At 32.5% G+C, this 18,228-nt stretch overlaps 1 protein-coding gene across 3 annotated transcripts in view; it reads right to left on the bottom strand.

Annotated features, from left to right (window-relative positions):
- Positions 1-18,228, bottom strand: part of Cog1 (conserved oligomeric Golgi complex subunit 1) — a 41,008-nt gene that overhangs the window by 22,583 nt on the left and 197 nt on the right. For all 3 annotated transcript variants that reach the window (XR_013879388.1, XR_013879389.1, XM_080159987.1), the window contains exons 2-14: positions 17,882-17,991; positions 17,639-17,700; positions 17,176-17,253; positions 16,694-16,797; positions 16,202-16,293; positions 15,474-15,548; positions 10,921-10,999; positions 8,336-8,405; positions 7,375-7,487; positions 6,932-6,989; positions 5,837-5,941; positions 2,712-2,842; positions 2,458-2,496 (exon numbers count right to left, since the gene is read on the bottom strand). Coding sequence is in view for 1 of the 3 variants with exons in the window: in XM_080159987.1 (XP_080016113.1) it covers positions 2,458-2,496; positions 2,712-2,842; positions 5,837-5,941; positions 6,932-6,989; positions 7,375-7,487; positions 8,336-8,405; positions 10,921-10,999; positions 15,474-15,548; positions 16,202-16,293; positions 16,694-16,797; positions 17,176-17,253; positions 17,639-17,700; positions 17,882-17,991 (1,116 nt within the window). In the remaining 2 variants the exon portion in view is untranslated. The remainder of the gene's footprint in view (positions 1-2,457; positions 2,497-2,711; positions 2,843-5,836; positions 5,942-6,931; positions 6,990-7,374; positions 7,488-8,335; positions 8,406-10,920; positions 11,000-15,473; positions 15,549-16,201; positions 16,294-16,693; positions 16,798-17,175; positions 17,254-17,638; positions 17,701-17,881; positions 17,992-18,228) is intronic.

Genomic DNA, 18,228 nt, shown 5'->3' with positions numbered 1-18,228 from the left:
GTGCTCAGGTAAACCTGTACCTGGCTTAAGCTAGCTGTGATAATGTTCCAAAATGTTTTTTTTTAATTCAGAGATTTTTCAAAGAAGTTGTATCAACTTTTTCACTTTTTATTTAAGATAGCTAGCCGGCTCTTTTAGTAAGTAGTAGATGTAAAATTTTTCATAGAATTCAGATATGCAATCGGTTTTTTTGTAGACCTCTTATTTTTAAAGTAATTTAAGTTTTTTTAAAAAATAATTAAGTCGGTTTTAAGGTACTAAAACGCAACAAAATAAAAGAAGAAAATGGCCAGTATGAACAAAAATAGTAAGGTCTTTAATTTGACACCTTACTTTTAAAATTCTGTTAAGTAATTATTGAAAAAATCAATTTTTTTAATCTTGGATTAATCAAAACTTTGAAATTAAAAATATCCTCTCACAGGCATAAAAAGTATGTGTTCATATATACATTTAGAATGAGAAAAATAATACGAATCCAGTCTAAGCAAAATTGAAAAACTTTTATAAAACTAAAATAAAAAATATAAGTTTATTTTAAGAATCATAATTTTCGGCTTTAAAGGGTTAGCTTGAATAAAACCTGAACAAAACCTAAACAAAAGACAATGCAATGTAGCAGATATTTTTTAAACACAAGAAACAATAATGTATTTTTAACTGCATTGTTTTGAAGTTTATAAACAGACTGATGCATATTTGTTCATAATTTTTCATTCTTTACATGTTCTGTAATATCACTATATTCATTGTAGTATCTATTGTATATATTGTATGAACGTTCTCCTTTTTTTTTGGCAATTCTATTGGTTAACTTTATAGGTTAAGCTTCGTGATTCGTCAATTTTCGCGATTTGTGATTGGCTAGTTTAGTAGTTACAATTCTTAAAATAAACTTTTTATTTTTTTTATTTTTTATTACAATTTTTAAAACTTTTTCAATTTCGCTTAGAATGGATTCGTAATATTTTTCTGATTCTAAAGGTATATATGAACCCATATTTTTTATGTCTGTTTGATAAAATATTTAGGTTTAAAGTTTTTATTAAACCGAGATTAAAAAAATTGATTTTTTCAATAAGGGGGGGGGGGCTTTAATGCAACCATCTCGTAATCAATGTATAAATGGCACTTAGAATTCGAATTTTTATCTAAAATTTTGCATGAGTAATCCTTGGTAGGTCTATTTTCCCTAAATCGAACAAAAAGTTGGAAAAGTAGCGGCTAACGGCTGGCGGCTCATCCGTTTAGCCATTTGTTGGGTATTTTCAAGCGAAAACCATAACGAAACCTCTCTCCACATAATGCTCTTTTCCGATCCAAAACGTTTTCAAACGGTTCTAGCCGGTAGTTGCTGGTACTAGAAATCTAAAAAATGTATTTTTATATCATTTCACATGATTTAAAGCAGAAATTTGTTTCAAAAAGTTGATTTCTACATAATTTATGACAGATTTGCCCTAAAAATAGCGAAAAAACGGCTAAACGGCTGAGCCGTTAGCCGTTACTTTTTCAACTTTTTTTTCGATTTAGGGAAAATAGACCTACCAAGGATTACTTATGCAAAATTTCAGATCAAAATTCGAATTTTAAATGCCATTTATACATTGATTACGAGATGGTTGCATTAAAACCCCCCCCCTTACTCAACAGAATTTTAAAAGTAAGGTGTCAAATTAAAGATCTTACTATTTAATAAGAGGTCTACAAAAAAACCGATTGCATATCTGAATTCTATGAAAAATTTTACATCTACTACTTACTAAAAGAGCCGGCTAGCTATCTTAAATAAAAAGTGAAAAAGTTGATACACCTTCTTTTCAAATATTTAAATTAAGCATAAAAAAACATGTCAAAAAAACCAACAAAGACAAAAAAATTTAAAAATTTAATTCAAATAAAAATTGGCACCCCTGTAGCGTAACTGTTGGTATTTTTTACCGAGAAATTATTATTCTAAGCGGATCTGAAACGATATAGACTAATTAATCTTTTTTATCATTACGATCTTATCTACTGTATCCTTATACTATTGTCTATTAGAATCTTTCTCCCCACTTTATAATTCTCCATACCCAATTACATCTCTAATCCTAAAAAATGTACTTTTTTATCCGCAAAATTGTAATTTTTGTACTTTGATTAAACCCACCCTACCAATTTCTCCCCCCCCCCCCCCCCCCCAATCAATATTCATAAGTAGAGCAGAAATAACAAGCTAAAACATATTCACGATAAAAAATATTGTGAAATAAATTTTGCATCCACGATCAACCATCAACATATAACTGAGTAAGTAAGCTAGAAAGAAAATTTACATTAAACATTATCTACTTAGCTTTATTAAAATCCGTTAAACAACAAGGAAGATCCTATCAATATTTATTTGACGATTGATCGTTAACTCTAGTTATAAAGTAGCTTTGCTATTAAATGCATGAATAATATTTATCTTACCTTTGTAGAACTATCCCATTCTTGATAAGGCTCAAAGTTCTAAATGTAAAGAATAGTTGAAATCTATAATTTTACATTGTTCTTAAGGGACAATAAACTAAATTAACCTTCTTTAGATTAAAATTATTGGTTGAAAAGTTTGAACAATATTAGCTTGAAAACAACAAACCTATATTAAATAGAAGTATCCAAAGTTTTTGAGCCAACGAACATGATAACGTTCTAATAGAATTTATTCTGCCCGTAAATCTTACCTGTAGAAACTGCCAGACCGCCTGTTTAACCGCAGCTACACCTTGTATGGTATGAATATCCTTTAGAAGAGCAGCACACTCAAGTTGACCCGCCTGCTTGCTTGCTTCCAACCAGCTGCTCATCTCAGTATCTAAATCAAATATTAACTACATCTGTTTCTAAATCTTTTTACATCTCAATATGTTGATCAAATAAAGGTAGTAAGACAAGAGAAGTAATGACTGATTGAGCCAATAGGAGAATCCCATCGGAACCTACATTAAATCTCATTGGTTGAAATTGTGTACGCATTTCATTACGAACGCATGTTTTTTTATTTCATACATAGATAAAAGTCAGCTGTAAACAATATCATTTCCTAGTAAATAGCTTTACTTACTTGCTCAAAAATTTCGTCAAAAATGAGAAAGCTTCAAACAGAGGTGAATTCTTTTTAAAAAATTAGGCTGACTAATCGCTGGTGAGGCAAAATTATTTTGGGAAAAATCCTCAAAATCGATTAAAAAATCTACAAAAATTAAATAAAATCATAAAATGGTTATTAACATATGACTTTGTTTAATTTTTGTAGATTTTTAATAAGCTTGTGAATGATTTTTCACAAAAATAATTTTGTCTCACCATTGAGTAGCGAGTATTTTTTAAAGAATCCATCTCAGCTTGAGTCGAAAGTAAACAATACTATCGTATGCTGATAATGTTCCTTTTAAGATTTGACGAAAAATCGGGTCAGAAGCGTAATCTAGATATAGCATATCTATTGTTGATCATTTCAGTCACTTTTTATTTATTTACCAAATATAAGCATTTTTAACGCATTTTCTCAATCAATCCTTTATATAACTAAAAAAATGTATTTACAAAATGATCTCTAAAGAAGTTGTATCAACTTTTTTGCTTTTTATTTAAGATAGCTAGCCGGTCCTTTCAGTAAGTAGTAGATGTAAAATTTTTCATAGAATTCAGATATGCAATCGGTTTTTTTTGTAGACCTCTTATTTTTTAAGTAATTTAAGTTTTTTAAAAAAAATAATTAAGTCGGTTTTAAGGTACTAAAACGCAACAAAATAAAAGAAGAAAATAGCCAGTATAAACAAAAATAGTAAGATCTTTAATTTGACACCTTACTTTTAAAATTCTGTTGAGTAATTGTTGAAAAAATCTATTTTTTTAACCTCGGTTTAATCAAAACATTAAACCTAAATATTTTCTCATACAGACATAAAAAATATGGGTTCATATATACCATTAGAATGAGAAAAATAATATGAATCCATTGTAAGCAAAATTGAAAAAGTTTAAAAAAATTGTAATAAAAAATAGAAAAAATAAAAAAGTTATTTTAAGAATTGTAACTACAAAACTAGCCAATCACAAATCGCAAAAATTGACGAATCGGGAAGCTTAATCTATAAAATTAACCTATAGAATTGCCAGAAAAAAAGGAGAACGTTCATACAATATATACAATAGATACTACAATAAATATAGTGATATTAAAGAACATGTAAAGAATGAAAAATTATGAACAAATATGCATCAGTCTGTTTATAAACTTCAAAACAATGCAGTTAAAAATACATTATTGTTTCTTGTGTTTAAAAAATATCTGCTACATTGCATTGTCTTTTGTTTAGGTTTTTTTCAGGTTTGGTTCAAGCTAACCCTTTAAAGCCGAAAATTATGATTCTTAAAATAAACTTATTTTTTTTATTATAGTTTTATAAAACTTTTTCAATTTTGCTTAGAATAGATTCGTAATATTTTTCTGATTCTAAAGGTATATATGAACCCATGTTTTTTATGTCTGTTTGAGAAAATATTTAGGTCCAAAGTTTTTATTAAACCGAGGTTAAAAAAATAGATTTTTTCAATAATTACTCAACAGAATTTTAAAAGTAAGGTGTCAAATTAAAGATCTTACTATTTTTGTTCATACTGGCCATTTTCTTCTTTTATTTTGTTGCGTTTTAGTACCTTAAAACCGACTTAATTATTTCTTTAAAAAACTTAAATTACTTAAAAAATAAGAGGTCTACAAAAAAACCGATTGCATATCTGAATTCTATGAAAAATTTTACATCTACTACTTACTGAAAGGACCGGCTAGCTATCTTAAATAAAAAGCAAAAAAGTTGATACAACTTCTTTAGAGGAATTAAATCCTTCTTTCTTCATTTAGAAAGATTCTTTGACAAAATCAAGGTCAAGATCTAATTATACATTTCAATTTTGCAAAGATGTGAACATTAGGACAACTTCCCCTGAACATCTCATAAAAATATTCCATCCTAAAGGCATCATTATTTATAGACAAATGACCAGTAAGACATAGAATAATTATCTTTGTAAACAAAACTTATCCTTTTAGCTGTCTATTAAATTCTAGACCATTCAAACTACATTTTCATAATAAAATAACACCAGAGTAGATATATGTTAACAAGAGAAATCTTAACAAACAAATCATCCTACTATAATCTTTAAAGGAAACTAAATTAACCCATTTTCCACAATCAAAAAACAAACTGACTAATTGAGTTAGATTTACTTAAATAATATAAAAAAAAAAGAATAGTCCCTTTCGTGGAAACGCCCCTTCGTACTTTTAAAACGGCTTTTTATAGGTTATTTTTGGTTAGGTTAGGTTATATGGGGTTAGGTGATTACCCCACAGGGTTAGGCAATTGGCCCCTCAGGGTTAGAGCCCCCCCGCATGCAGCGGCTAGAAATAGGAGAAAAACTACTCTAAAAAATATGGAGAATCGCCCCTTAAAGTGCGTTGCCACGAAAGGGACTATACCCAAAAAAGACATTACAAAAGAAACATAAAAGTAAAACATTTTAAAAAGTACTTGATATTAAAAAATTATTATTTTTATATTATGTGTAGGTAGTTATGTAACAGGGTTCAAATGATATATATGGGAAAATGAAACCTATTCTATTAACACTTAACTGTAACTGGTACTTTTATCCTGTTGCATTTAACCTCTTTCTATCACAATTAATATCACCTCCTCACATTTATACTAGTAGCGAAGATACTCTATAATCAGTACATGCCCTTGTTTCAATGACGTAATCAATAGAGACAATTTAAGAGTAATAGCAATTAACTAACCGATGTAATTTTGTTCAAGATTGCTAAATTTGCTTGTAAGTCTTGTTTTATAGTTGAGAACAGGTTGGGGTAGATACTTGTACAGCTTGCTCAATCCTGTGTTACCTACAAAGTAAAAAGTGTAATAAAAGCTTAAGGAAAAAAGAATTATGGTTGTACAGCGTATTGTTTGCCATAGTATCATATTGAACTTTGTTTTAATCCATCTTACCAAACAAACTTGGTTAAGGCTATGCAGTCTAAGCATCTTAAGGATATGTATCTACATAGAGTGATCAACACAGTTTTTTCAAATATTATGAATTTGATAAGATATTCATCTATGTATTTATTAAATCTTATTATTTAGGTGATTATCTTTATAAGTTGATGTTTTAAAAGCAACTATTGGCTGCACCTTCGAATTTGATGGGGGAAGGGGTTGGCAGAAAGATAGCCTAAAACCACACCAAGATTTAATTCCAAAAATGAATTAACATAAAATGACCTATGACCTATGTGAAGCTTTCCTAAATGAAGAACTCAAACGGTTCAGTTGTTAGAGATATCTTGCTACAGACAAAAAAGAACTTACTACTTTATTTTAGGACTAGCGGCTACACCCATAGAGGCCTCTGGGACAGGGGGGGGGGGGGAAGTTCCATTTTTAATCTTAGTTTCAAATATAAAAATAAAAAAGTTGGGAGAGGGCCTCCCCAGAAGAGTTATAAACCTTTCAAGTACCTATGAGAAGCTGCCATGTAAAGGAGAACTTTATTGATTCAGCAGTTAGCGAGATCCTTCGGTACACACAGACAGACAGAGATCCTGTTACTTTTATATAAGGATAGTTTGAAAATAAACTTTACGTACTGCTATCTAAGTTCATTATAATAAATCATAATCGCATTTCTAATATTAGCTTTATTATTTTCTATGGTCTAACAAAAATATGTATGTGAAACAAAAATTATAATTATAATAATATAGAGAAAAGACTCGAACCTTTTACCCCAAGAACATTAAGTAAGCAATCTAACCAGTCTCCACTTGAACCATCTATCTATCTAACTGTTAAGGTATATATTCTATCTAACTATCATACTTTAAACTTACCAAACAAACTTAGTGTTGGCTGTGCAGTCTCAGAATCTGTTAAACTGGATACATATCTGGGCAAACACAGTTTTTAATACATAGTTATGTACAAGGATACGGCAATGGTTGATAGAATAAAAAATAAATTCAAAATCCAATTGATTCTTTAATCCAAGAATCAATAGTTTATTATGAAACATCCCAGAAGGCCTAAATTCATTAAGAATAAAGTATAAGGAATTCCAATTGGAATCAACCTTATCTAAATATAAATTGGGGTTCCTAATATGCTTCTATGAAGCTATATTAATTTATTGCTTACAAGGGTGTTTCTAAATGTACTAGATACTTAGGACTAGGAAATAGATATAATAATCCATTTCTTAGCTCAGATTAGGAAATATTGAAATCACAACTCATTAAATTAAAGCTCTTTTTTATTGTTATTAAAATGCATTCCTTGATAGGCTCTGATGTTGTGTAGAAAATAGCGCGGCAACCACGCGCACCGTACAAATTGTGGCGCGCAAATAAGAACACAGAGAGCTTCGGGCGGACTCGCTTCGACCTTTTTTTTTAAAAAGTTGCCACATATTTGTCGTTACCAACATGTAAGAAATGTTCAAAACCCACGGATTTAATGATGTGCGCAATGTCAATTTAGCAAAAAAGTTTTTAGTAGTTATAAATATACTTAAGTAATTAATTCGGAAAAAAAGGTTTCATGGTTTTGAGTAATTCTGGGGGCAATGATAAGTATAAGTACTATGGTTGGCAATCCGGATCCTGAATCCGCCCAATTTTTGGGCCAATTTTGGAATCCGAATCCGGAATCCCTTTTTTTAATAGCGGATTCCGGATTCTTAATTGGTAGGCTAAAATTAGCGTCTTGAGTTTTTTCTTTCAACTGCCTCTTTTTCAAGGCAAAGATTATCATCATTACATATAAAATCTTTTAAAATCTGGTTCGATTATCGAAAGTGAATTATAGAGAACACCAAGAACATTAATTTTTAAGACACATGTAGCACTTAATTTTTTAAAAAATCCTTTTAAAATACTGCTAGAATCCAAAATCCGAATCCGGAATCCGCCAAAAATAAGAATCCGGAATCCACAAGGAATCCGCCATTTTTTTGACGGATTCTTTTAAGAATCCGGAATCCGCCAAAAATAAGAATCCGGAATCCGCAAGGAATCCGCCATTTTTTTGACGGATTCTTTTAAGAATCCGAATCCGGCCCAAAAATTTGACGGATTGCCATCACTAATAAGTACCGATCATTTTCTGCTCATCCAGAATATCACTTTAGATTATTTGGCATGTTGGGTATATCTTATTCCTGAGTACAAATTAACAATCAAATATTCAAAAACAGATTTATGTAAACTAATTTGAAATAAGTGGCAGCTTTCCTTTTTCAATGGCTTGCTCTAAACTTTGGCGTCTCAGTTTTAGAAAGGTTGATAACAGCTCTTTTGGTGTCAGTCCCTAAAAAAAGGATTTAATATGTTCAATGAAAAGATTGAATTGTATTTTGCCCTTACCCTGCAAGGCTTCCCAGTACCCAAGATAACCTAACCTGCTAACCTCACCTAATAAACAAATGAAATACTAGCCACCCCCCCCCCCCCTCAAACAATCTTAATTAATTTCAAATTAAGGGGGAAGGGTGGGGGACTGTGCTCGACTGCTCACTTTGAGGAAAACCATTTTGGTATACAAAGTCAAATAATCGGCCTCAATATTAAAAATGTTAAATCCATTATTTGTACAAGATGTTCTTACAAGAAAATTAGGATCTACTGCAGTTCACGGTAAAATATTGCAGGTAACGAATGTTGCCAAAAATCTATGACTTTTAAAGGCCTCTAGCTGCCAAACGGGTAAACATACAGATCATACCCGCAAACCATTTTAAGCGGTATAAGAAGACCTACAAATAATCTGGATTTCTGGAATAGCCAAGATCAAATGATGCACAGGGAAAGCTTCACTGAAGAAAAAACGCGTAAAATAGGCCTTTTTCGCACATTTCTCTGCACTGCGAGATAATTATGCATTATTGATTTATTGCTATTCCAGATTATTTGTAGGCCTTCTTATGCTGCTTAAAACAATGTGCGAGCATGATCTTTACGTTCAGCCGTTTGGCAGCTAGCAGCCTTTAAAATTCATAGATTTTTAGCAATATTCGTTACCAGCAATATTTTACCGTGAACTGCAGTAGATCCGAAAATTATATTAACACAACAAAATATAAATAATGAAAATGCACTACATATACTACATTCAAGTAAAAGGACAGGCATTCAGTATTTTAACATTTCTGTACAAAAAAAAAACTGAGAATACGAATAAAAGAAAATGAAGAACAAGGAAAATTTTGCCCACATATGGGACGGCATAAATTACAACATTTTTCATAAAAATAGGGACAGTAAGACGAAGGTGAAAACCGTTTTGAAAGTCGACACAGAGATGATGTCACGTGGTAAGGGACAGTTTAACTACACCACCCCCCCCAAAAAAAAAAAAAAGTTTTGATACTAAGCGCTCAGGAGAAGCAAAATACACAAAAAAAAAAATTTACGAACAGAAAACCCTAAAATAGTGTGTAGCTTTTAAAGTTCACGAATATATACATAAATTAAATAAATGTATTATAATCGCAGAATAACAACCCCTGTCAATGCAATGGTTGTATTAAGTACTGCAATTAATTAAGACAGAGCAAGGATATATTAACATCTTGCAACAACAAATATAATTAATAAAACAAGGATAACAAAGTAAATAAGTAAAGAAGCAGGAACTTTTATTATTTATATCCGCGATTGTGATTCGTTGTCGGATAGGCGAATGGTTCGAATTTCAGCCTAACACGGTGTCATTACGGTAGATCAGGGACGACCAATGGGGGGGGGGGAAGGTTTATAACTATTTGGGGGGAGGTACCACCACCCTCCTAAGAGAAATCGCCCCTAAAACTCCCCAAAAAACTTTTTTTTAAATTTTTTAAACTAAAAATAAAAATGGGGGGAGGAAACCCACCCCCCCCCCCCCAAAAAAAAAAAAAATTACCCCCCCCCAAATTTTTTTTACTTTTTCTTTTCAAATCTAATATAGGTAATAATTGGATTATCAAATTTGACTTTCCCTCCTCAAGTGCCCCTAGAGGCCTCTAGGGCCGTAGCTGCTAGTTAACTATATAAATTAGTAAGCTTTTTTGTATCTAGAGAAGGATTTCGCTAACTGCTGAACCGATATGGTTCTCCTTTCCAGTGAAGCTTTTATAGGTCCTGAGATGGTTTTAGGATATTTTATTTCTAATAATAAGTCTAGGTATGGTTTTAGGCTATTTTATATCCTTTTTATATGCTTTATACGACATTTGCCCATAAAGGGTGCCTAAAACCACTTTTGGGCGCCCAAAACCCGCCCAAAACCCTTTTAAGCAATTGGGCCGCCCAATATAAAAAAAGTGCCCAATTCGACAACCCTGCCCGCACCCCAAATAAAAAAGCTTGGACGTCCTTGCCTCTGTAATATAAAGATTATACCCCCCTCCCCCACAAAAAAATATTATTTTCTATTTTTTACCTTCCCCCCTCCAAACAAATAAAATAAAAAATCATGGACGTCCTTGCGATAGATCATATTAAAATGGCTCCTTATGCTGCTATGTCATATTAGCGACTTTAATAGTTCGAGTTAGAGGAATGTCTTGGTCCAACACTGGCGTAAATCATTTCAATTTATAATTAGGACTTACAGACATGTCGGGCCACACAATCAATCATGCCATTTATTAGCAAGATTTAGTCAATAGATTTACCAAAAACAGACCTTATTGTGCATTCCGTTATCCAGATTAGTTCTCGTATTGGATTCTCTTTTAAGGCGGAAAAAAAATATTAAAAAAAAAAACGTAGATTAGTCTAGAAAACCTAGACGAAGAGAAGTTTATCTAAATACAAGTTGAAACAAACCCAAAAGAACCTACCTTTAACAACAAGAGAGAAGTCAGAGCTTGCAAGGCACTTTCGTTGTCCAAATCAACCGTAAGCAGACAATCGTTAGCACTGAAAAAAATATCTTTTGTTAAAAGAAGTTTCTAATACGTACTGTAAAAAAAAATTTGAAATGATCAGAGACATAAGAACGAAAATACAGAGGTGGTGACAAAATCATAGAAGGGTTATTAACATAAGATTTTATTTAATTTTTGTAGATTTTTAATGTGATTTTGGAGGATTTTTCACGAAAACAATTTTAACCCACTAAGCGATTAGTGGAGGAAATTTTTTTAAAGAATCCACCTCTGGTCTTAGTTTTATAAACACGTTCTCTCATTCGTTGGCTTACAAACTTTAGGCACTTTTTCTTGGTTGTATAAACTACGTAAGGAGTATTTAAAGGGGGAGGCGGATGTGCCACTTTTTGAAACCAAAAGTAAAACGTGCATGATCTCAGCCCATAAAAGAGTTACAGCTCTAAAATTCGGCACAGCAGTTGCTTTTGTGGAGAACTATATGGAACTGCGAAGTAACGGAGGCGGAACCGCCGCTCCCCCCGAAAACCGCCGTTTCCCGCCGAATTTTTTTTGCCTTTTCTCGCCATAATAGACAATTTTCAATCATCTGAGATAAACTTTTTTTTTTCATAAAAACTTCGCTTCTATTCATTTGACACTTGTAAGATTTTACACTTGCGATTTTTTTAATATTGACATCTTTGAAATATAAATGTCACGTTAAAATATATGGGAAATTTTTATGAGAAAAAATTTCGGCGGGAAACGGCGGTTTTCGGCGAGAGCTGCGGTTCCGCCGCCGTTTATTCACAGTTCTATATTGTTCTCCACTAAAGTAACTGCTGTGCCGAATTTTAGAGCTGTAACTCTTTTATGGGCTGAGATCATGGATGTTTTACTTTTGGTTTCAAAAAGTGGCACATCCGCCTCCCCACTTTGTCACACTTTGGGGTGTACAATAATAGATTAGTTGTATATTGTCTCATCCCTTAAGACCCCTAGGTTTCATTACTAGATTAAAATCGTTTCTTTTTGAATAATCAAGGGTCTCCTTTATTGTTTTAGGGCTGTAAGAAAATAATGTAGAAAGGAGTTATACTATTCTTTACTAGACCAGCAGTTTATGTGATGTTATTGGACACTAACTAATTAACAAAACCCCGCGACCGTGGCTTAACACGTAGCGCATCCGCTCGTCGTCGGGAAGGTGATAGGTTCGAATCTCGGTCCGACACCGCGTCATAACTAAAGATGTTAAAAATGGTTCCCACTGATACTTTGTCAGAAGCGCGACGTAAATAGTTAGGGTGGGGGGAATGTCTTGGCCCAAAACAGGCGCAACTAACTACCATGCACAGTTGGGACTTCTCAGGCAAAGGTCGTGCATCTCAGAGAGTTGGTTGGGTGAATGGACGCTTTACACCGCAATCATAAGTATTGTATGTATGTTCCAAGGTGCGTGGAGAGAGGTATAGTACCCGAAGCGACACCTAGCCCCCTAGAGTCTTAACTTTTAACTAAAAAACAAAACATTCAGGTACTTTAATATAAAACTAGCTGTTACGCCCCTAGCATCTAGGAGTTCTGTATTTCAAGGGGCAAGGAAAATAGCTTAAATCCATCCTATTCCCAAGACTTAAACCTGAACATAAATAGCCTAAATCCTTCACAGGAGCTATGTAAAGGTTACTTTAAATAGAGATTCCAATCGATTTATTAGATATTGAGATCTTAAGCTTCAGACAAAATTAAACCTTACTACTTTATATAAAAAGATATTGGTTCATTTCAACATCTTATAATATTTAATATCTTTTCGGACAAGATTTAAATCATAAAACAATGAATTTCAAAATATCACATATTCTGAAAAAGTTTTTAACATAAAAAAAATAACCAGACAATCTATGGTATGCAAATATGTTTATCATCTTTGTGTATTTTTGACTTTAGTAAAATATTTGACGTGCGATGAATTTCAAGTTTTCCTTGGAAATTTCAACTTGATAAATTTAACTTTATTAAAAGCGAAGCTTTTCTATAATTAGGGTCGGTCCGTCCGTCCGAGATAGATAGCTTTTATTCGTTAATTTAGGCATGTTAGAATTGTCCTATCGATTTCAAACTTTGCATGATGATTCCTGTAGTAGTTGGGTACGATTTAGAAAGCGTAGCAACTCTAAAATCATTACCAGAATGTCCGCACGTCAATTTTAAACATGTTGATTTTTCTACTTTTTTAACAACAAATTTTCAAGTGTTTTAATTATCCGTTTGATATGATTTTTGGTAAATTGATTCCTGGGACAACAAAGAACAATATTATAAGCGAAGCAACTCTATAATCAAGTCCAAAAATGTAAGTATGTCCATAAACATTATCCTGTTTTTAAGCAGTTTTTCAACAAATTTACCTACAATTTTGATTCGACATTTATACATTTATGTTCCGATTTTTCAGTTCAGTTACTATACAAGTGTTAATGTCCGTTTGTCCTACCGTTTCAGTGCTTCGCTTTTATGGATGTTGTCATCCTTGTTTTTTTTGTTTTAGTGAAAGAATTCCATCAATATTCATTTAGAAGCAAAGCTAGGGTTGTTGAAACGCCGGGTTTTGAAATCAAAGTCCAAAACCCAGGCCCAACCCGCAAAAAACGGGTTTATCGGGTTTATTGATTTAACCCGGTTTTATTTGTGGAATAATTAAATATGTTCAATAAAAGGCTTTAAAAAAAAACTATATGATTAAAACGGATTCCTGCAATATTTCTGACATCTAGTTGAAAAACAAAACAAAAAAGCAACAGGAACTACTCTTAGAAGATAAAAAAAATTTATCATAATTGTTTCTAATTTACAAAGCATTTAAACTTAGACTTTTCATTGTAACTTTAGGCCTATGATAGCTAAGTTTGTAGTGTGAAGAAAAAAACTGCCTGTGAAACTGCAGGTAAAACAGTCTTGCTAAGAATAAAAAAATTAAATCCTATTAATACTCTAAAATCTCAAGTTCTTGACAATAAATCCTAATTCCGGAGATTTTCAAGAATCTTTTTACTCACTTTCCAATAAATAAATAAGTCAAGATAATCAACAAATTCATTGGACCATTAGGAACAAAGTGTATAAACAATCCTACCTCATTATTGGTTATAAAGTGTACGAATGGGTAGTTTTTTTTACATATAATCAAATTTCTATTTAAAAGTTACGAATTATTATGCCTGATATAAATCAGGGTGTCGGAGCCGTATAATTTTGATGCGGCTCCGGCTCCTACCTTAAAATTAATATATCAATTTTTTTTCATTATTGAATTTGATAAAATAAAATAAATAATATAAAATATTTTGCTATTATTTGATTAAAGCTATATAAAAGTAGAAGGATGTGTGTCTATTTGTTAAGTAACAATAGTTTTTCAGTTTATTATATGGAAATAGACCGTTGCCAAATTATAATATTACTTATAAAAATAATTTTTAGCTAATCCGGAGCCGGAGCCGTTTTTAACGAAAAATACGGCTCCGGATCCGGCTCCACCAAAAATGTTGCAGCTCCCGGCTCCGGCTCCGGAACACTGATATAAATCCATTAATTTTTCTTAGTGTCTGTTCTAAAAAATGAGGGACAGAGAAACAATGCAGGATCCAAATATACCTCAGTGTACAAGTCATAGTAACTGTGCAGTCCAATCTAACGGCTGTCCTTTTTAGGTCGAGCCAGAATTGAAGGTTGCTTTCAGTCTACTGCGGCAGATATTATAAATAATCGGTCTGTTCTTTCTTTTTTCCCTTCATTCAAAAACAAGACTTTTTTCAGACCGTCTATCTATAATGTCTGCCGGCTCTTAAGAGAAATCTAGGCTGGCACTATCCAATATACAGGTAGAGCAGCCATTTCTCTATAATACAAATACTGTATATCTAACCCCTCCATGTACCTAATGTAAGGGGAGGGAAAACTAAGGCTGGTAGCTAGGATAAAGATTTAGGCTTCAATGTTGGTTCATTTATTAATATTATATTATTTTAGTAAACCAACATCAACCTGCCCCCCTCTACCACGACCTATTGCAGAAATCTATGTCCGGACAGCCACAGTGGTAACCCCGAGACTGAAAGTGCCTAGAAGTCTTTGTGTCTGTCTGTTAACAATATCTATCAAGCCAACAATTTGACTTTGACAGTAACAAAGTGTTGATAGTTCTAGAAAATTATCCTAAATTTCTGTAGTTATATAAATAGGAAACTAGAATGCAGTAGTATACAAAATTAAATACCTAGCACCTACGTCTCTAGAATCTAGGATATGATGGACAATAAAATAATCGAAAACCATCCCAAAAGGCCGAGAACAATGCAAAATTGAAATTTTCCAATCGTATCAGCGGTAGCCAAGATTTTACCGGACAAACAAAAAAGCTTACTGCCTTCTTAGCATAATAAAATAGATTATTTTGTAGGAAATCCAACCAAATAATTATAGGATTATAGAGTAGCAGCGCTTCTTGATGTTATTACCTGTTAATAATTGCCGAGTAGAAATTATTGATTGTTGCATAATATCGAGATATTACTGGGAACCATTGTCGTATCCTAAACAAACATGTAAAAATTGGTAATCATTTATTTATTGATATTAATACAATTCAAATTGAAAAATTAGTTGTCATATTAAATCAATGATAATAAATAAGAAGTATGTATTCTAAGTGTTTTCCCTCAAAGTGCTCACCCAGCGACCAAACAATTGAAAATAAATTGCACCTTTAATTTTATCACAATGACTTGAAAATATGGTAGGTATGGAGTTGATATTCGTGTGTTAGTCTTTTACCTTAGTTTAGGTTAGGTTATATTAGGTAGAGAGTAGTCCTTTTGGGTTAGTGCATCGCAGGTATAGGCCCCGCAGTAGTTAAAAACTACCCCTTTACTTACTTTTTTATTTATCTAAAATTTAAGGGGGGGGGGCTATGAATGTAGAATATACGCAGATATTATGACAGGGGGAAAATTGTCGTCAATTTAAGTTGCGATTTCCCCTGTCATTGATTGGTTAGTTCGTTTATCCAGTTGGAGGGGAGGGGGTAAAGGGATGAATGGGAGAGATCGTTATCTTAGCCCGCTACAATATTTACTTTATTAGAGGACATGAAAATCTGGTGTAAGGCATGTAATAATAAATCCATTCGCCAGTTTCTTAAGACTACGGTAAAGCATCGCATTCTTGTAACTTTGGAAAAGTTTACCTTTCAGGAGTAATACCACCCCCCTGATCCCCCTGGAGCCCCGTGTACACGTGTTGGGATATCAGATATAGCTGAACTGCGTTCGTTAATTCCTTAACAGAATAAAAGATATCTTAAATAAAAAGAAGTTATGATTTAAATAGTTCGTGATATAGTTTCAAGTAGGGTTGGGCCGGATGTCCGGCCAAATTCAATATCCGACAGGATACCGGATATTGAAACTATCCGGATATTGAAACTATCCAGATACCGGATATCCGGTAATTTGCCGGATATCGGGCGTTTGTCAGATATACGGCCGGATACCGGATATTGAAACTATCCGGTATCCGGCCAAAAAAGTATCCGACCCAACAATAGTTCCAAGATAAAAATAAGGAAGAGAAACCCTCCAACTTTTATGATTGTGAAAAAATTGGCTGTTTTTTTAAATATTATCGTGAAAGGAATTCTTTAGAAGATGATATCTTACATGGCATTATGATTATATACCTGTCTATCAACAGCCTGCCATATCCTTTCTGGAGCCGTCATTAGAAGCTGGATACTTGCAGCTACACTCAAGTAAGCCTGGTTTGCACTACTTAAACTTGATTCTAAAACATAAAAAGGATTATTTATCTACTGCACTAATTTTTTGCTCATCATTTTTAAATGAAAGTCTCATTCCCTAATACCTCGAAAACGGATTGACCTGAATAGTTCTGACATGTTTAAATCTATTTTATGTTGTGTGAAGTTAGAGATGTCAATTTCTCTCAAGGTGCCTAGTCGAGCACAAAACCCATTTGTTTTTTCATTACTTAAGATTAGTTAGGTTATATTGGGTAATGGGTAGAGGTTAGGCATAGGGGGATAAACTACGCCCCCCCCCCCCCACACATTCCAACTTACTTTCAATTTGTTTTTTAAAAAGGGAGGATCAGTGCAAACACATAAAAATATGCACAGGCGAAAATCTATGAAAAAATTACCTTTATATTTAATGGTGTTAATATTTGCAGGATTGATATTAATAGTTGTTGAGGAATTTAAAGTAGATTCTACTCCCTAATCATTATCAACATTTCATTTTTAGTGGCTCATCTAGGTATAAGTTTATTATCAGAGAAATAAGTTATTTTCTTAACTGCTTTTTAACAGGATATTTGATCTTGTGTTGTTAGGTATTTCTTTGTAAAATAAGCATCTGGTCTATATTTTACTTGCTAGTCCGTCAGACCAAAATACTATGGGTACAATGATTAATTGATTATGGTTGAAATGGATTTTTGACAGGAATATTCCATATCTTATATCTTATGAATGTTTTCCTAAGCAAATGCAATATAAGATTAAGCATACACTTTTAAGTTTCGAACATTGTTATTAGAAAATATAATATGATAATAACATCGAAGGTTAATTTAGACGTAGAAATAAAATATTAAAATTCCTGAATGATAGAATCTGAACTTGTTTTCATTGTCTGAATAGTATCAGCTGCTTCAATAAGATCCCTAAAAATGCAACAAAAATAGATAAGCTACAAAGTTTTTTTTTGATATCTCTTCAAACAAAGTATTGATTTTATTAAAAAACCATCCTAGAAAGCTACAAAATTAAATAGGTAGGTATAGCATTATGAAGATCAATTAAGATAAATATCAAAATCATACTTTTATTAAAAAAAAACATTACCTGTATCTTTCCCCGACCATGACTCTAAGCTCCTCCCTCTTGGTGTCCACCTCTCTTTGTAACCTTGTGGCCAAATTTTCAACCTCTGGGACTGTCATACTTCTCATCACCTGGAATAATATTGAAAAGTGTAAGATTTAATTAACGTTAGTATAAAGTTAAATATTTAACAAGGTATGATATAAAAGTGTAGGTAATTTTGTGGGGAGAGGCAAGGGGTTCTTATTCTACCTGTCCCACATTAAAGTAGGACACCAGCCATATTACCAAGCATAAAATAGGAATAAAGAACACTGCACTTACTTGTAACTACAACATTAACATAAAAAAGTGAAGGTTTAATAGTT

This window comes from Acartia tonsa, chromosome 5 (assembly GCF_053477335.1).
Source record: "Acartia tonsa isolate MP-2025a chromosome 5, ASM5347733v1, whole genome shotgun sequence".
NCBI lineage: Eukaryota > Metazoa > Arthropoda > Copepoda > Calanoida > Acartiidae > Acartia > Acartia tonsa.
Note: the sequence above shows the minus strand (reverse complement) of the source record. Positions and strands in the feature narration are given on the sequence as shown.